Source organism: Suillus discolor (assembly GCF_016758755.1).
Source record: "Suillus discolor strain FC423 chromosome Unknown F5147scaffold_355, whole genome shotgun sequence".
In the NCBI taxonomy this organism is placed as follows: Eukaryota; Fungi; Basidiomycota; class Agaricomycetes; order Boletales; family Suillaceae; genus Suillus; species Suillus discolor.
This window is the reverse complement of record NW_024541602.1, coordinates 1-19,085: the sequence shown is the minus strand read 5'-3', so window position 1 is coordinate 19,085 and position 19,085 is coordinate 1. Positions and strand designations below refer to the sequence as shown.

Below are 19,085 nucleotides of genomic sequence, written 5' to 3'. Positions count from 1 at the left end.
GGCCATCTGTGGATCACAGCTTTTCACCCTGCCAACACAGCTTGCCCTCACTCTGGATCACTGTGCATGACACACTATGTTCTGCCGGTCTGACAGTCCCAACAACTGATCAGTCTTTCCTCTTGGGAGATGTTGCACTACGACACCTACTGCGTGCATGCCCATCTTTATCATTTCCACTTTCCTCCTATGATGTATCGGCTCTTGAGACTGAAGGTTATCGTCGCCTTGGTGACCTTGCACTAGTGGCTCAGACAGACCTTCCTCATCTTCATCTTCGACTCTCTGACGCATCCCTTTGTTCGGTTGGCAGATGGCCGCTTGTTTGTCGACGATGCTTCGGTGTGGCCTTTGCGCAAGACTCGTTATTACTTAGGAACTGTACCTGCAATTCAAGCACCAGATCAAATAGCCACTGTTGGCGACAAAAATAGCGTACATATGGCACATTGTAAGTATTCATTTGGCAGGGCAAATCTGGGGGATGTACAAGCGTACTACGAATCCAATGGTCGGAAAGGCTGAACGTGTGTTTGATTTGCGTGGCATTTGCAGTCGCTTTCATAATGGCTATGTATTTCGAAGAGCTGATGCGTTCATTTCCCAGAGATACATGTGTGTCGGGTACAAGAAATATTGGTAAATGAAGAAATCTTCAAAAATGGTTGTATTATTCATGATCTAGAGATTACACAGAGTAAATTCCGTGTGTCAGCTTGGTAGTGGCATCAGGATTATGGTCCCTGTCGCATGGACTAGAGCAAGGGCCCCTAACATATCACAGATGCATTACCACCAAAAGAGGCAGTTTCTGATCACAGACAGCAGCGCGCTCGTCAGCGACAGTGTTCCCATTTCTAACATCCTCGGTTCTACTCACAAGAAAGCTGAAAAAGCAGATTACTTCTCTAACATTCAGCTCATCATGGATCAAGCTGCCCTCAATTCTTTGCTAGATCCTGCACTGAAAGATCAGCTTGAACTCCACAGGCGCCTCAAAGACGAGATAAAATTCCGTAAGATTTCTCACTTTAAGTCGAAGAAGCAGCGCAGCGTTATCGTTTCTCATTCAGCAATGTGAAGGTCGCACTCGAGGTGACATTGTAGATGACATAGATTTTCTAACCATCGCTACTACAGCCACAGGCCACAAAGAGTCAGCCTAATATACATCAGCAAACTACCAATTTCGTGACAGTTCCCACATCATTGACAAATCGGCACAAGGACACACAAGGCCATACACACATCACAGACACACAAGCAAATAGCCAATAATTGGGATCAAACTTGACATGCTTGACAAGCACACAGTAGCACAGACATACAAACTGTACAAACGATAAGCCTTGTGTAGGAAAATACAAATGTGGTCTTTTATTGAAGCTATTTACGCGCAAAGAAGAAAAAGAACCACAAGTATTTACAATATCATTAAGCTGTGAATTAATTAGCAGTGCCATCAGTGTGGTACAGGAACATCACAAACTGGGCACTTACTGTCAATTATGTTCGAATAAATGTTGCGATACCGTCTTTTCTACGCTCAAGATGCAAGCGCCCGACATTCAGGTCAGCTGATAATAAATGAGTATTTGCAGCCTCTGCACGACGGTGGCAGAGATGTGTGAGTATCTCATGGTGTTCCAAAATACAATCCGCCAGGTGCTTTTGAGCCTGGCAAACTTTACGTTTGGCTTTAGCTGCTTTGAGTGCGAGGTCAGAGTGATCATCTTCCTCTTTGAGTGATGTGGAGTCTCATTCCTGCCAGTATCGAAAGCATATAAGAGTCATGAAGCATTGAAATTGGCTGATAACAACTCACAAGGTGCATCAATATGGAGAAGCTGTCTTCCTCCTTGATCAGCTGCGATCATGGCAGAGAAGATGGACGTTGTAGACTCTGTCTGGACCGAGGATATGGAGAGTGTTCAGGATGACGACGAGAGGATGGAAGATGAAGAGAAATATCAGAATTGTGAGAGGAACTTTGAGAAGAAACTCCAGAATTGCAAGAGGAACCTCGAGAAGAACTTCCAGAATTGCGAGAGGCCCAGTGACGGTACGGAAGGGCCACAGAGTTAACGTTGGAGTTTTGCATCAAGAGCACTGTAGCAGCAATATGGACAATATTTAGTACAAAGTGTCAGAGCAAGCGCAGTGTAGTGTGAGACTTATTTGAATCGAGCTGTGATGATCTGTAATATGTCAGCTTGTCCACAGTGCGGAAAGTTATTCACTAAGGAATCCAGTGTCACTCGACACCTCAGCCAGCCTCGAACATTGTGCCATAGTTCCACTCGTGATATGGTCGATATCTTGTGTTTTGTCAAGTTGATTCCACTGCAGCAATCTCTTCAATCAACATCAGAAGTGGACATCCCACAATTCAATGCTGAGGATAGCATGATGGATGTTGACTTTGATGGTGCCCATTTCGAGGACGAGGGAGAATCGTTATCACAGGTGGAGGTGTATGAGGGCGCAGGGACTTGTTATGCTCAGGATGGTGTGACCTTTCTGGATCTGTTTGACACTGATGAGTATGCAGAATGCAGGAAGGAAAACCTCTTCTACCCTTTTGCATCAAAGGAAGAGTGGAAGGTCGCCAATTTTCTCCTGCGTTCTCCCCTCAGTATGGCAGCGATTAACCAGTTTCTGGAACTCCCTATGGTGCGTGTCCTTTTCACAAGTGCTGGCGCTTGCTGACATTATTTGAAGATCCATCGGTTGAAATTGTCATTCCGCAATGCTAAAGAATTACGAAGCCATGCTGAAATGCTGCCAAAAGGACCAAGCTGGAAGTGCCAAACCATCCCTTCACTCAATCGCACAAAAGGGCCTATCCGACTATTTTGGAGGGACCTGGTGGAATGTTTGGAGAGTCTCTTCAGTAACCCCCTTTTCCATGACCAGCTCGATTTTGTCCCTCACCATGTTTATATGACATCAGCGTGGCTTCTTCATGTATACTCAGAGTGGTTGACAGGCGACTCTGCTTGGGAGATCCAGGTATGTACAGCTTGTGTCTAAATATTCATTTCATCTCATTATAAGGACTGCAGGACCAGCTTCCAAGAGGTGCGACAGTCCTAGGCACTGTACTTTCTTCGGACAAAACGAATATCACCAATATGACTGGTGCCAGGGTCGCTCATCCACTCCTTTTAGGCCTTGCTAACATTCACATGAACACTCGCACCAAGCTCTCATCCAGAGCTTTCTTCTTACAGCCCTCCTCCCTATCCTGCAGTATTTGCATTCAAATCCACGGATGCGGGGCATGCTAGAAGATCGCCTCATGCACGAATGTCTTTCCATAGTTTTGAAGCCCCTAATGAAAGCTGCTGAAATCAGAATCATGATGTCCGACCCAGTAGGCAATGTGCGCCACTATTTTATGCCTCTTGCAGCATATATTGTTGATACCCCGGAGGCATGTATGCTTGCATGCATGCACAGGAAAACTTCGCCGTTTACCTTGGCATCATATCTGGAGTTCGGGGATGCTTTTTGTCATCCCGAGCGCACGCGCTCCATCACCTTGGAACAGCTCAATAGCATAACGGTTGACCCTAATGACCTTGAAGCTTACTTCCAGGCATGCGAGCAATACCAACTAAACAGTGTCCATTCTCCTTTCTGGGCAGACTGGCCGCTTGCTGATCCTTCAGTCTTTTTGACACCTGAACCTTTGCATCACTGGCACAAGGAGTTTTATGATCATGACCTCCAATGGTGCCTTACAGTTCTTGGAGCACAGGAATTAGATTTTTGCATTTCAATATTGCAGCCTACTACAGGTTATCGCCACTTTTCTGGTGGGTTTTCAAAATTGAAGCAAGTCACGGTGTAGCACTCGGATTGGCGTTGGGCTCATATCCTGCCAAATCCATAGGTATCCCATACACATGTTCCTCAACACTCCATTTATCTTTCGAGAGTTCCACGCACTTGTCCGAGTCATCCGAAGGTCGTCCGTCCATTCCCGAGGCCTGTATACAGTTCCGATCCTCCGTACCATGTTCCGTCCGTGTCCGTTTGACTTCGCTGGTGCGTTTTTCACTTGGTTATCTGTTATTGATTATGTCTAGGGGCACATATGTTGTCGGCCCGTCGATTATATGTATAACTACACGCCCTGCGCCTTATTACATGCATATCTCTGTAGTGGCTCGCCTCGAGTCTTATTACATTTTGGATGTCTTATCTCACTACTAGTTTTGCCTACACAGTTCCCGGACTTTCATGCTGTAGGATATAATCTGCCTTGCTAGCTACTTGGACTTCACTTCACTTTCCCTGCTACAAGTCACAGTTAGTAGAGTCACTTTCGGATAGTCATACTTCGCAATCAATCTTTGTTCATTCGGAACGATTGTTTGGCCTGACTGCTGCCATTTCGCTACTCGCTGTCTCTAAGTTCTTCCCGATAGACTTTGCCCAGTCATACTTCGTGAGTCTTATACTTCAATACACCTGCCGTACTTCTCTCGGAACGCTCGCTGTTCATCGGAAGCTCTTCGGACGCTTCGCGCAACCTCGGACCTTCGTTTCTAGACGTTGGACCACCTTCGGACCACTTCAGATGAGTACTTCGGTACTTCGGACACATCCTCGGAACACTGAGTGCACTCTTGGTAGCTTTTCCTTCTCTCGCCTTCGATCTTAACAAGATATCCCTTGCTTTATATCAAGGAGCATTTCTATAGGCAGTCTCTTTGGGATGAACATCTCACTCGCACTCTGAGTCTTAAGGTAATACTTTTGTAGCGCCCACATAGAATCAACTCTTTACAACGGGTAGAGCACACCAAGATCTCCAGTGTTACATTGTCGGCCTGATTGCTGGTGCAGCTCCTCGTCAATTTGTGATTGTGATCCGTGCTCTTATGGATGTCCGGTACATGGTGCAGTCTCCTTCGCCTGATGAAAATTTACTGGCGCATATTGACAGATCACTTTTGATCTTTCACAAAAACAAAGACATTATCATCTCCCTAAAGGCTTGGATGGGGACGAAGAAGCCTATCAACAACTGGTTCATACCGAAGCTGTCATATCCCGCGTTCCGGACCCGGACCTATCACACACATCATTTCCGGATTTCCGGATCCGGTCGACTTCTATCTAGCGTCTGGATCCGACCCGCATCTATCTTCTGTGCCTTATCTGTTTGTACGTTCCTTCTCCAGTTAGACTATACTCATTTTCCATACCTTGTTTCATTTCTGCCTTTATTTTTCTATGTTCTCATTTCTGTCTTCATTTACTATTTTCCAATAGACTAGTGTTTGACTTTTCTATACACTCCGTCCACAGCCTCGCATAGCTTTGGACTGCGCTGACTGATTCTCTGTTAAGTCCTCAGTAGTATATAAACCCTGTAGAATCTTTGTACTTCCTCAGTTCGAATATTATCTTAGACTCTGCTCATTCCCTCCTCTGTCCGACTTGAGTTTCTCCTCTCGTCATCCTCCGCTAGTCTTAGGATCAACTCCTATAGACTTCTCACCTCCGCCTCTACCTCTGGTAGTCCTCCACTGTTTCCTTTCTAGTTCGGACATTGTCCAGATTAGTCTTATCCCTCGTTCCCGAACATCCGCCGGAATTCCCGCACATCGGACATCGGACTCCGGACTCGTCCAACAACCTTCAGACATTGTCCAACAGCCCTCGGAAGTTAGGGGCACGTACTCGGGTAAGGGATGCAGCGCACAAGCTGAAGCCAAGCCCTTCAGATCCGACCCTTGAGCACGTTCTTAACAGAAGCTTGAACTCATGCAGAGCATCACTGCCAGCTCATGCAAAGTTGGCACCCTTATTCAGTGGTCTGCAGACACCACTGAGCATGCCCATATATCTGAGATTAAGGACCCTGCGCGGCACACCAATAACAACAACTATGATCCTCAGATCTGTCATCATTTAGATCGCCAGGAGAAGCTGTGACGTTTCGTGATTGCTACAACACTGAAGAGTACTTGCGCTGATTCTAAGTCAGAAGAATTCCTTGAGGACGAGGAAGACGAGGAAGACAATGGAGATTGTGATGAACTGACGGACCCGCGAACTGCACTCTTAGAAGAGCTGAACCAAACATGCATCACCACCAACTACTTTAGCAAAGCAAGGCAATTGGTTGGTGTGAGATGCGATAATATTTTTCACCCTCCTCGGACATTTGTTGCTGCCTCCACCGCTATTCATCTTAATTTTGACCCTACTCGCACTGGGTTGAAAATCAATGAGGTTGCCGATGACTTCAACATACCAGATTGATGCCAGGCTCTTTCCAACTTCTTGCAACGTGATGCAAGGAACAGAGAAGCAGGCCATGGGTTGGGGGTTCCAAGGAGACCGCAAATCAACCATCCCTCAGTTCTTCCTTTTGAACATATCCAGATATGGCATACCATTTGTTTGCAACAAGTTTCTTTCTACGATGCCAGTGTTGTCTTACCTGCACAGACTGTGCATGCCTCCCCTCCATCTCCTACCAGCAGGTGGCCAAAAGGCCAATGGGATGCTGTCCTCATCAATGTTGATCGAGCCTATGATTGGCCTAAGTCGGGGTTGATGGGTGAGCTTGTTTATGTTGATACTAATCTTGCTTATCGTTGATGTCTTTCCCCCTGTTTGAAGGGCACCATGTCTGCGAATTGCAGCTCATAATGCACCCAGTTCCTCGGCGAGGTTCACAAATCACATGGCAAGATCAATATTTGTGCTATTTGTGTAGTTTCAAAATGGGTGCGGTTGATCCGGTCACTGAGATGCATGTATTGAAACATGCTAAACATGCCAACAGCGCGCCAGTGGGTGACATAGTTCCCCTTAGCCAACTTCGTGCATTTATTCATATCATTCCCCAACTAGGTCACGCAGAAGACGCACTGGTTGACAAAGGCAAATTCTGCTCATTATCATTCATCTTTTTTCTTAAACAGGTACTTTGACAAACAGACATATGCCGCCCTCTCGCAAGGATAGATACATTTACTTCAGATTTTATGTATTCTACATGGCAAATTTTGCAATTGGTGAAATTGGATCATCGAGTGAAATTGGATGAGGATGGAGTCCCGACAAGCCCGACACCACCCTGTGAGTGCCTATACACTCTTGTGCAGACTGCACAAACACTACTAGTATTGAGTACTGAGACACATCATACTGGCACACCTTCTACCAGACACCGTTTCACAGCACGTTGTCCAGTTCAGACTCACCTGGTAAACCACCAATGACGACCTTGTCACTCGAACTTCCTGGTGCCACATCATTCGACCTTTACCTTTGTGGGGCATCACTTAGCTCTGCGGGCTTCCCACCTCTAGGCGGACGCACAGTTAATACTGTGAAGAATCTTCTGAGATCAGAGCTCGATGGCCATGTCATTGATGAGTCTGGCCTTAGTAAGATGAAATTTACCAATTCTATCTTCCACGCGCTCATCCCCATATCCTCCTTTCAACTACACCACATCGAAAAGATCAAATACCACAAGAAGGACAGCTCACCAGTATACATACAAAAAAAGTGGAATTTTAATCACAGGAAAAAGAGCAAGATGAGGGATTCCGACACAGACGCCACTGAGTCCTCGAGTGCAGAACTCGAGGCCTTGGATTTTCATGGTTCGACAATCTTCTCCCAAGGAACCGACCGCTATGGGAGTGACAATGAATTCAATGGCAGTGTAAAGACAGGATCGAAGAGGAAATGAAACAAGTATTCAACTGAGAGGGACTTACAGTACTTATTCCATGCCATTCAGTGGGCCCTGCGCAATCGAAGTGGATACCCGCTGAAACTTCCCTTTGATATTTCTCCCATTGAGCGGTACTGGTCTGCAGAGTTTGCGAACTCACCCATACCAGACCCATATAACACGCAGAAGCCCGATGTAGCCCTGTTCTATTACAAGAACAAACTTCAGGACAAAACATGGGCTGATGTTTTGAGCTTCGTGGAACACACCTCCAGCAATTTTGCTATAACACATGATTTAGCAGTGTATTGGGGATCTGCTACCAAAGTGTACCTCATTATGCGGGAACAACCCTGGCGTCACTTCGTTCTTGCCTACTCTATTTGTGCAGATGACCTTCGTGCCCATTATTTTGACCGCTTGGGCCTCATCATATCCCTTCCGACCCCCATCCACAAATTTCCAATCTGTGTCACCGAGGCAATAGCCACAACCGTGTTAGCAGATCCGCAGTACTTTGGCCTTGACCCCACCATCCATATGTGCATTGCTGATTGCCAGGGTACTCACCTCTCTCTGGCTGTGGGGGCGAAAGGATGGGTAGTCAACAATAACGGTAAAACTTACTCGATAATGGATGTTTTGTGGAAGAGTCAGGGTTTCTTCTGTCACGAAACAGTTTGTTACCATGTCAGAGATCCTACCGACGGGAAGGATTATGTGATGAAGGACTGTTGGGTGCCTGAGGCAAAGAGATATCACGAGGTGGCCATTCTCAAGCGAGTCCATGGCATCCCTAATGTCATCCAACTTGTAGATGATTGGGATGTCATGTATGACGGGGAGCCTGACTGTACAGCGCAGATTTGTGATCGCTATCAGCAGTTCGACCTGGATGATAAGGATGACCACAGGTTCTGTAATCGATTTCACCGATGGCTTGTCATGACTCCTTGTGGAGAACCGCTATCACACTTCAGCTCTAGGAAGGAGTTGATCTGTGCTTTTCGTGACTTTGTTGTTGGTGAGTTCAGTTCAATTTGATGCGTCAAATTCAAGTTTAATGTTGTATCATTAGCTCATAGACTCATGGTCGAATGTGGAATTCTACATGGGGACCTCAGCCCGAACAACTTCATCATTTATGAGGGTAACAGCTACTTCATCAATTTCGATCATGCCGGATTTATAGAGGAAGGCAAGACGTCTACGATTTCATTTGGTACTGTAAGATTGAATGTCCAGTTTACCATTCTTGCTTTTGATCTTATTTTTTTTCTAGGGGACTATCCCATATACCTCCATGCGTGTCCTTAAGAAGATGTCGAGGAATGCCGAGACCGTTAAAAAGACTGCTGATGCTACTCAGCTGCAGCAAATCGAACACTACACGTGTGATGACCTTGAGTCTATGTTTTACATTTTTTTCGAATTTGTTACGAAGTATGGGGGGGCACATGATATAGTCGCACCGACATGGGATAAGCTGGCGATGCCATGTTGTATTGCAGGCTCTCAAGGATGTTTGTCTCGAGTTTTTCTACAGCAACAGCAAGAAAGCACTGAAGAACACAGATGACTTCCACAACACAATCCCTGTCAATGGCCTCATTCTCGTGGCAGCAGTCATACGCTACGCAGTTTATTTTATTTTTTGTCACTGATGATTTAATAGATGAAGGGTGTTATTTCTGGGTTCAGCAAAACTGGCACCGACAAAGTGCCTGAACTCTCCGCTGATAGATGCAGGACCGACTTCGACAAGTTGCACAAATCCGTCGACAAGTTGCTCGACATTTTGGAACATTGTGAAGAGCTTGAAAAAATGTTGGAGCAATGGGCTAAGATTGGTATGGGTGAGTTTGATTGGCATGTAGATGGGAGTGATGCAGGCAGTGACGCAGGGGACATCAATATCATACTTTAATGCGCTGTTCAATGCTCGATGTTTTTGTTTAATTGATAATCATGATGACAGTTTGCACGATTTTTGTATGCTTGCATAGCATGTTCCCCATGTGCAGTTACTATTATTGATACACAATGTGCTTTTGCACAATGTGTGCAACATGTCTGAACTTCACAGCCTTGGTTGTCTGTCTATATTGTGAACAAGTGTACAGATTGTAGGCCTATTGTACACACCTGCAAAGGGGGGACTTAGCTGTGGGTTCTGTGAGTCTGTACAAGATTGTACAAGATTGTACAATCCTGTACAGGCACCCAGTAGTTTGCTAATGTACGGAGTATTGGTCATTTGTTTCAGCGCACATACATGATATACATTAGATTTATGTATTTCTGACGTAGTAATCCACTTACTGGTTAGTTGATATAATACCTGCATACACGACGATGGTCCATGCGATTGATGGTCCAGCTGCATCGTGCCAATCTGAAAGAGAAGGTGATGCGAGGCAGGCAATGGATCTCTCCTGTCTGAGGGACCTTCCCGCCGAAGACGAACACAGAGACAGTGAGATCTGCGACATGATCGTCAGCCCATCAAGAGAGAGAGGGACAAAGCCATCCATCTTCCAAAACTGTTTTCTCGTGTCCAAAGTGTAAGGCGCGGGATCAAGCAGGGAGATTGAGGCATGTTTGTATGAGTCAACATTGCAAGGCACTTGGGAGTCTGTTCTGGTGCATCTGGAGGCGCTTGGTCTGCCTCTTTGAGATAGTCAGAGCTGAAGTATGATTCTGTATCGTTCAGTCATCAGTCTCTCACGTCATGGATTCTGACTCATGCTCACCGAAATCTCCAGGCAGGGCATCAAGCTGCTGGAGCGCGCACATGGAGTAGACACAAATTGGGCAGCAATTGGAAAGCGAGTGGTGCTCAGCTGGAGCGCGCATGTGGGGTAGACGCGAATTGGCTCTGCGGGATCAAATGCTCCATGCTTATCTAAGAAGTAAAGTACGATGGTTTTCGGAAACGCATGGGCACTCATGTGGCTTTCGCTTATGCACGCTTAGCTCACTTAACCTCTTTTTGGAAATCTTGCGTGGTTTTCTCGTGTGGCCTTCGAGCGCCGACTCAATCTCCTTTGCCCATTAGAGCACCACACTATGCAACACAAGTATTTTCCCTATTGTAATTGTGTATGGTACATACATACAGTAAATAATAAAACTAAAATGGAACAACATATATATGGGGTGAAGGAGATCAAAGAGATCAGGAGAAAATAGCTGTGAAAAATCAAAAAAGGGAGCAAAAGACAATGTAGACTCAAAAATTGGAGAATGAGAGGACAAGAAATTAGGAAACTGGGAAACTGGGAAACTGGGAAACTGGGAGAATGGGAGGACGGGAGACGGGAGACGGGAGACGGGAGACGGGAGACGGGAGACGGGAGACGGGAGACGGGAGACGGGAGACGGGAGACGGGAGACGGGAGACGGGAGACGGGAGACGGGAGACGGGAGACGGGAGACGGGAGACGGGAGACGGGAGACGGGAGACGGGAGACGGGAGACGGGAGTATATGGGACACAATGGGAGATAGGGGGCAGGGGAAAATGGGAAAATAATACATTCAATGATACTGTTACTGTTACATATTTTGTAATTTTATGTTGTGTAGTAAATTGTATTTTTTACTTTTGTCAGAATCCTGCTCAAAGAATGTAGAACTGACCGATCTTATGTACTATGTACTTTATGTGGTGGTACTAGATTGTACTTTTAGTTTTTTTGAAACTGCTGCTCATAATTTATAAATGTACTTCTTATTCAAAATGCACAATCTATTAGGATGCAGCCTGAGGCCAGAAAGCCAAAGGAGGGCACAGCCCTCCTTGGCTTCCTGTGATGAAGGAACAATGCCCATCAGGAGCTTTCAGAATTATTTGGATGAAGCTGAGGCCAGGAAGCTAAAAAAAGAGCGCAAAGCGCTCTTTTTTGCTTCCTGTGCCAAAGGCAGAACAGGTGTGGACTAGTATATATTAAAATCACAATACATACTATTTTGTTGTTTTGCTGGCAGTGTATCATGGATTTGAGCTAATCAGGGGTTTTTCGATTATATAAGTGTCACACAGTGTTCGCGGGCATTGCCCACCTCCACTTCAACTTCGGATGCACTTACGCACGTTACAGACACTTAGGTCGAAAATTTTACCTCTTGGCTCGCCATATACGGTAGTGTACGTCACGTGACCCCACCTTCCCGCCGTGGTTGGGGTGCTGCACATGCACAGCGAGAGGACAAAGTCGCGAGGGAACGAGGGAACGAGGCCGGATGATGGGGAGAAACGGATGGACGTGCTGGTGGGAGGCAAGTCTGGGAATCAATGAAAGGCTTGAGCATTAGGGCTAGGGACGTGTGTCAAGGATGTACAGTATGGAACAGTACTAGTAGGTAGTGTAGTAGTGCAACAAGCTCATTGAGATGGTTAGAATTGGATGGGACCTACGAGACTTGGCCTGAATTAATGAGGGACTCCAATGGCATGCTGGGCAACAAAAAGGGAGGGACTTCGAAGTGTTGGTGCCGAGAAAAAAGAAAAAGAAGAGTCTAAAAATCATCAGCGCAGGTCACTGGCAGCGTGCGTGGGAAGTATCACTCACTACTTTCGAGGGATGATATCCCCGCACTCCTTCTTCGCGCGGTTGATTGCCCAAAGCAAAGCTGTGTGGCCCACAGTGGCCTCTGGATATGCAGCGAGGAACACAGGCTCGTGTCCATTGAACCTAGTGTGTGTGCATGGAATGATGATGGGTGGGGATGAGAGCAGTTCATGTGCCCGAAAATTGTGAAATCAACTCACCGGTCAAGAAACTCCAGTGCGATCACCGAGCGCTGGTGGTACTTCATTGCAAAAAACTTCTTGTTCTTCCCGCGGATCCACTCAGGTGGCCAATCTCGAAGTGGAAGTAGCAATCTGTGCTTAGGGTCACCATCCGTCCAGTGCTTCACAATCTGTCTCCAAGAGGCAGCTCTGGGGGTGTGGGTCCCATCAGGGTGTCGTGTTGGGACATCAGGGATGACAAGTCCCTTCTCAGGTGGTACTAGCGAGTGGGAACCAACTTGAACGATGCCGCTGTCTGTGATTTGAGTGAGTGCAGAGGGCTGTGGGAGAGTGGAGGAGAGAATAGCAGGGCAGCGTGGCTGAGACTCAGAGCTGGGTGGCTGGGATGAGTGATGAACAACGCAGGGGTTGCCTGGGTTGGACAGCAGAGTTGACGAGTGCGGAGCATTGCACATGCCTGTGCTGCTGGGTGAGTTGGGCAGGTTAGTCAGCTGCCCATTGTAGAGCGTGGCTGCGAGGGTGCGTAGGTCACTCTGCAAACCTGCAACATCAGCTGAGATGCATTCATGCATCGACTGCAGGTCCTGGATGCAAACGGGCTTGACAAGCAAGTGCTCTCCAAGCAGAGATGCATCAGCTTCACACTGTGTTGGACAGAGGGCATCACTATGGTCGTTTTCATAGGTGGAGAGTTCGTTGAGGAGATACCGGATCAGTGTGTCACGCTAAAAGTAATTCATTGTCAGAAACAGAAAAGCTCGAGTCAGTCTGAGACTCACATTCTCATTCTCTGCCCATGAACCCCACCACCTGACCCTCGCGAGAGTCCAGTGCTGACCGATAGGTGCAAACATCCAATGCCACTGTGCACCACCACGTCGATAGGTGTGGGTCATGAAGTTGTCACCTGCACCTCATGGGATTCCTGCTTCTGTGGTCGCTTCGTCGATCCATGCTTGAACAGTGTCGTGCGAGATAGGTTCACCACAGTGGACAATGCCATTTGCACCTATGGCAGGAAAGATATAGTCTTCAGGCTCGAGTTTTCGACCATAGTGGGCAACTTCAAGAAAGGTAAGCCAGAGTAAGAGCCAGAAGAAGCAGTTGCAGCCTGGTAGGTCTGGCTGTGGGTAGAGCTTGTACTGATTGCCTGATGATGAGGGTAGCAGGAGGTTAATGTTCGAATTAGTATGACAAACGACTAGTGTAACTAGGCACTCACTTCGTAGGTCTGATTCCTTCGTGCCCTTGTCTACTCTCCGCTGCCAGCCTTTTCGGTTGGACAAAAACACCTCGAAATATGTGTGGAGGTCCTTCAAGCACAGTTTCTCGCCATTGAGATATCTTGTGAATGTTGTGCCGACTTGGAAAAAATCGATGGTCAAGTCTTTCCGTTTGAGTTTGATGAGCTCGAAGCACCTGCCATGGGTTGCTTCAAAATTTAGCAAGCAGTCTGTATCGAGTGAGCTGACCTCGTCCACAGGTTCCAGGCCGTTGTGCTAAATGCTTGGTACATCGTCATCTTTGTGAGCAATTCACGCGATTCCAGTGTGAGGGGTTCTGTGCTCATCGTATCTGCTGCCAGAACTGACCTCATAAGCCCAAGGAATGTCTCCGGCGGGCAGAGTTTGTGGGTCCAGGCCAGGATTCGATCCATGAATCCTTTCGACATTGCAATGGAGTGAGTTCTGTCCCCACCCTCGCTGCTGGTCTTGTGCTTGACAGACTTGATGATGTCTTGAACCTCAGCTGATGATGTGGGGTTTCCTTCCCAGCACAGGCATGCCTCGTTGAAATGCCACCTCCCACAGTAGGTATCTCCATCCCTGGACAGTGGCACATTCCGTCGAAAATCATAAGTATGAGACTCACTGACACAAATATGGCACTCACGCTTCCTCCCAGAATTTTTTGAAGGCTGAGTAGGTCCCGTCGCACATGCTCTGGCCACAGTTCTCATGGAAACACTTGAAGGAGATGAGGAGTGCGAGGGCCTTGTCAGAATGTTGGTTGGGCATCCTCTCGAGTGCATCTCTGAATGTGGGATCCTCGTAGGCATCAGTACTGATAGACATGGTCTCTGAATCCATGCTTGCCACGGCCCCCCTGCTAGTAGCAAAATGTGCCTTCAGCCATGTCTGTCCTCGTTCCACATACCCATTGTAGTTCTCGCGCGTCTTCTTTGCATGCTTGTGCTGTTGCTTGGCCCTTTCCTTGACTTTGTTGATGGCCAGCAGGGTGGTATTTCCTGTGGGCACTGCCCCCTTCCGTCGCTTCCTTGGGCTGGCCTCTGCAGCATGAGGGGAAGGAGGCCCTTTGCATGATTTCGGCTTGGTCCTCACCATGGTTGGCCGAATGGACAAACTAAGTTGAGCTTTGGGTGGTTAAGGCGAGTTAAGCAGGAGTTAAGTGCAGGACCACCCAAAGTTGGTCGTAAATCTGGTAAATCTGTCATAAACTTGTAAATCAGTAAATCTAAGGACCCACTGGTACAGCAGACCTTTCACATCACTGGTGCTAAGCTCCCAAGTACTTCGGTGAAAACATACTCACTATTATATTCAAACAGACTACTAATATTATCCACTGCGTGGTACCGTCGCACCTGTTCGACGATCGGTGTCTTTCGATGTTGAAGGACGAAAGGGACGACAAAGAGGCAGAAAACCAGCGGGATGGGCGCGCTTAGTCAGCAGCAGCGGGCGCGGCAGATTCCCATTTACGGTTTTTACCTGCCAAGCGTAAATTTCGTCAAATAATCTAACTTACGAACATATGATTGTAGATAAATATAAGTTGGAGTTAAAACATCGTCCGTGTGACGTCATCCGAATCCGATGACAAAGCTTGCTCCTAATTTTCCAAAGCCGGCCGCAGTGGCACGTTTGCGTCTGACAAAACCATTCTCCCACTAACCATGGGAGTCGGGGATCTACACTTCATCCTCCCCAGAATCTATCGCTCCGACCTCAACCTGTAAATTACATCACATATATTGCAATTGCACCTAGGCATTTAAATTGCTAGTATGCTGGTGATTGTTGAGGACAGTAGGTATCACAATAAATGCATTGAATCATCTAGTGGTGTGGAGGCTCGTGGCCCTGATGTACACGTTCCTCATCCCGTTTGAGTCCACTGCTGAAGGAACAATACCCACCTAGACCTTCTCCTTCAGGTTTTGATCAATGACAAGAAGTCTTCCACTGCCTCGGGCAATGTTTGGATATGTACTATACGAGACGAGAGCCGGTAAGAGTCCGTAAGACCAATGGGGTTCGGCAATGCAGCCGCACGATCTATGATTTCCCAGTACTCGATACCGATTGTGCAGGGATCATAAAAAACGTCGTAAGTTCGTTGGCAATTTTGAGATCGAGAAACAGCCTATAGGACTTACCATGCAAGTCTCTGCGGGACTCAATATGCCGACCTGAAGCTCTTCTAAACCAGCTTGCAGGCGTTTTGCTAGAGCGTGAACCCTAGGAAGGAGAGAGAAATTATGGGTGAGTGCGTAAGCAACCGACCCAGCACGATCTAAAAATAAAATTGAGACCAGTTAGATAGCTCACGTTCATATCCTAGTCCATTGTGAGATATTTGAACAACTAACTGTACTTTCAACTCGTTGTATGACCATGTATATAGTCTGTAGCGAGGTGAAATGAGTTATTTCAGCAAACAGATTGACAAGTAGGCATGCTGAGCTGTGACTTCATTTGCAAAATTCGTGATAAGTTCATAAACAAGTCGTATACGCAAAAGAGTGAATGACAGGTTTAACAACAAGTTCTGTCCCTGTATACATAATTCACGAACAGTCTAATGAGTTCCTTAGGGTAAAAAAGGCTTCGGTGAACACGGCAGACCTTCTCTGTACTTAATTCTTCAATCATGTGCCAATCTTGAGATGGTGAACACCGCAATGATGACGACAGCAAGTGCACCAATACTGGCAGGGAGTAACAAATCCTTCGGGATGCCCATCACCAGCTCCTCCTGCGGTGGTGTGTATGCCTTTGCAGGGGGAGTTACAACAGGTTCGGGGATTGTCACAGCCTCTGCCTTCTCGACTTCCCTCTCTTCCTCCTTCGCAGCTGCATTCACCTCCGCGGCCTTTGCCTCGCTCTTCTCTGCGCCAGCTCCGATCCAGTGCTTCCCGCCCTGAATGAATAGCACAACCCGATCCGAGCCCGCCGACCGCGCAATCTTCACTGCATCCGCGATATCCGTGTCGCTCGTGATGAGCACTGTGTCATCGTCAGCATCCGTGTACGATAATGTGAAATCTTCAGGGTCGGGCCGCTCAGTGGGTGAGCCTGCAAATTCGGTGAAGAACGGGTCCGTCGCAAGCTTGCCTTGCACGATCTCGCGCAGCATCTCGACACTGTCGTGTCGCGCCTGGAACCGGTGGGTGCGCCCACTTGGCGTGCGGAATTTGAAGACGTACGTTCCATCGTCTATTGGCACGCTGGAAGTCGCGCCCGTGATGGCTGGAATCGCACCCTTGCGCTTTCGCGAATAGCCCTCCAGTACAGATTCGTGCTCCTCGTCGACCACGGAGGCAGAGTCATTCGGGTGCACTTCGGAGTGTGGGGACTGCTGAAGGCGAGCGATGTTATGCGTAGAGAGAGAAGGGCCGTCGGTGGGGACATGCGAACCAGAGATGACGGACTCAGTGTCATCGTGGCCACCAATAGAGTCGAAGAAACGGCCCCACATTGGTCCGCCTTCGGCTTCCACAGATTCACCAGAATTTTCCGTGCTCATGGCATTCATCTGAGATTGAATTAGCACAGATAAACCTACGAATAGACTTTACCTACCTGCTCCAGGGTGGCGTATGTGAGCTTCAGAACATCAACAATGGCGACTAACCGTCCGTCGCTCTCGACAACAGGCAAGTTCAAATAGTGACCGTCTGGCAGCACGTTCAGCACAGGCAACACCAAACACCAGAGCACTTACTATGCATCTTCTTGAGCGCGTCGTGTACGCTCATGGTAGGAGGAGCCGTGTCAGGATGAGGGGTCATTACACGGATAACACTACATATGCCCGCATCCAGACCCGCAGCGATGACGCGCAGGACAATGTCCTTGCTTGTGAAGATACCGGCGATCTTGGTATAGGAATCACCGACACCTGGCGTATTTTCCATGACACAAACAGCAGTGACACGACGCTCCTTCATCAGCTTGGCCACCTCACGGACAGTCGTTTTTGGGGTGACAGTTGCAGGTTGCGTCCGCGAGTCCATGACAGTCGTGAGATCTGGCAATGCGGTTTTCTCGCGGAGGGCGTCGACATAAGCAAGCATGGCAGCAGCCTGCGGGTTTGAAGACATTCCTGGGCCAAGTTCGGATTGCACGCCCGCAAGAGCAGTGTAGAGTTTCTCGGATGCAGAGGAGGAACGCTCGACCTTGTTCAGTGCTTCATGGAAGACCTTAGTAATATCAAGCAATCCAACGACATTGCCTTCTTCATTGCAAACAGGCTAGTATTTGCATTAATACCACTCATGTTCAGAGAATCAGGTAAAATCATACCAGGTGACGGAAATGACGTTGAACCATAAGCTGGAGAGCCTCGGTCGCGCTGGTGGTATCCCGGGTGACCATTGGGTTCCGGGTCATGATCTGACTGACCGGTGTGGTATGAGGGTCGAGACCATCAGCAGTAACCTGTAAACTGTCAGGGTTGACTGTCAAGTGGAGGACGGGGAACGACATGCTCTGTATGCCAGATCCTTAGCGGTAAAAATACCGCTCAGTCCCTCTTCATCGTCTACAACAAGGACACAATCTGTCCGTTTCGCTGCGCATAGCTGACTGGCCTCTGCAACAGTAATATTATCGGGAACGGTGAGTGCAGGGCTGGGCTTCAGTGCAGCGACCGTGCCTTTCGCAATAGCAGGTTTTGCAGCACGTTTTCCGCGGCCACCTGCATGATGCGTTGTAGAGATAGTACGTTTTCGGGCAAGCTCTGATTCTATTTTCTTCCGGATGGCCTGTGAAGGAGGGTTAGCGACTGAAACAGCACGGACGGGCGTGCGACGGTGGGATATAGTGTTTGAAACAGAGTGGGCGCGCCCTTGGTAAAGAGGTGATAAGGAGCTCATCGAAGGAGTGTGTACACGTGTACGAAGAAGTGTACCGACAGGTACCGTAAACAAAACCACGAGTCCGGAAGCCGAAAAGCGGAAAGAATGCTCACCTCGTCGCGTTTGGACTGCTTTCTTCGCGTGTCAGCGACAGACGGTGAGACACCAGATAAATTGGACATTGATGCTGATGAAGGGTATTTGGGTCCCGGTGGGACTGGGGAAGGAGAATCGTGACGGGGAGCTCTGTTAGCGGACGGTGAGTGAGATGACGGGACAGGAATGCGAGACATGAATTGTATTGAGAAACAATTGAACGCCGTTGACAACAGTCGCCGTCACTGCAGATTTAATCTCTTGCCGTTGTCGTCGACGTTGCTCGCGCTGCCTGTGTTTGATCCTTCTCAATCTTCTGGCAAGAAGGCAATATTCGGACTTTGCTCATGTTTGGTTACAGTGGCAGTGCAGTTATATAGTCCCGCCCCTGGCACTCCAAGTGGGCTACATATGATT

At 47.8% G+C, this 19,085-nt stretch overlaps 7 protein-coding genes across 7 annotated transcripts; 4 read left to right on the top strand and 3 right to left on the bottom strand.

The window, feature by feature from the left end:
• Positions 1–313: 313 nt before the first annotated feature.
• Positions 314–1,081, top strand: F5147DRAFT_660581 (uncharacterized protein; the record flags this gene model as incomplete). Its single annotated transcript, XM_041434682.1, is given in 4 exon segments — positions 314–451; positions 471–527; positions 608–639; positions 686–1,081. Coding segments are annotated over 4 exon segments (623 nt in total), but the record flags the coding sequence as incomplete, so codon positions are not given.
• Positions 1,082–2,409: 1,328 nt separating this feature from the next.
• On the top strand, positions 2,410–3,290 carry F5147DRAFT_590497 (uncharacterized protein; the record flags this gene model as incomplete). Its single annotated transcript, XM_041432181.1, has 3 exons — positions 2,410–2,673; positions 2,722–3,012; positions 3,066–3,290. The coding sequence occupies 3 exons, from the start codon at positions 2,410–2,412 to the stop codon at positions 3,288–3,290; spliced, it is 780 nt and encodes a 259-aa protein (XP_041284273.1).
• A 1,509-nt stretch (positions 3,291–4,799) lies between these two features.
• Positions 4,800–5,057, top strand: F5147DRAFT_535253 (uncharacterized protein; the record flags this gene model as incomplete). The annotated part of the gene is made up of 1 exon (XM_041430142.1): positions 4,800–5,057. A coding segment is annotated over one exon (258 nt), but the record flags the coding sequence as incomplete, so codon positions are not given.
• A 2,189-nt stretch (positions 5,058–7,246) lies between these two features.
• F5147DRAFT_783413 (uncharacterized protein) lies at positions 7,247–9,641 on the top strand (the record flags this gene model as incomplete). Its single annotated transcript, XM_041442819.1, has 6 exons — positions 7,247–7,702; positions 7,760–8,738; positions 8,793–8,941; positions 8,997–9,237; positions 9,290–9,339; positions 9,390–9,641. The coding sequence occupies 6 exons, from the start codon at positions 7,247–7,249 to the stop codon at positions 9,639–9,641; spliced, it is 2,127 nt and encodes a 708-aa protein (XP_041284271.1).
• A 1,826-nt stretch (positions 9,642–11,467) lies between these two features.
• On the bottom strand, positions 11,468–14,814 carry F5147DRAFT_660578 (uncharacterized protein; the record flags this gene model as incomplete). The annotated part of the gene is made up of 12 exons (XM_041434681.1): positions 11,468–11,523; positions 11,682–11,720; positions 11,806–12,000; positions 12,058–12,071; positions 12,288–12,410; positions 12,488–13,194; positions 13,249–13,332; positions 13,377–13,478; positions 13,534–13,619; positions 13,692–13,888; positions 13,942–14,295; positions 14,363–14,814. The coding sequence occupies 12 exons, from the start codon at positions 14,812–14,814 to the stop codon at positions 11,468–11,470; spliced, it is 2,409 nt and encodes an 802-aa protein (XP_041284270.1).
• Positions 14,815–15,643: 829 nt separating this feature from the next.
• On the bottom strand, positions 15,644–16,001 carry F5147DRAFT_590500 (uncharacterized protein; the record flags this gene model as incomplete). The annotated part of the gene is given in 2 exon segments (XM_041432182.1): positions 15,644–15,856; positions 15,870–16,001. Coding segments are annotated over 2 exon segments (345 nt in total), but the record flags the coding sequence as incomplete, so codon positions are not given.
• Positions 16,002–16,357: 356 nt separating this feature from the next.
• Positions 16,358–18,754, bottom strand: F5147DRAFT_749041 (CBS-domain-containing protein; the record flags this gene model as incomplete). Its single annotated transcript, XM_041440125.1, has 6 exons — positions 16,358–17,248; positions 17,296–17,390; positions 17,438–17,966; positions 18,019–18,153; positions 18,204–18,479; positions 18,686–18,754. The coding sequence occupies 6 exons, from the start codon at positions 18,752–18,754 to the stop codon at positions 16,358–16,360; spliced, it is 1,995 nt and encodes a 664-aa protein (XP_041284268.1).
• Positions 18,755–19,085: the final 331 nt, after the last annotated feature.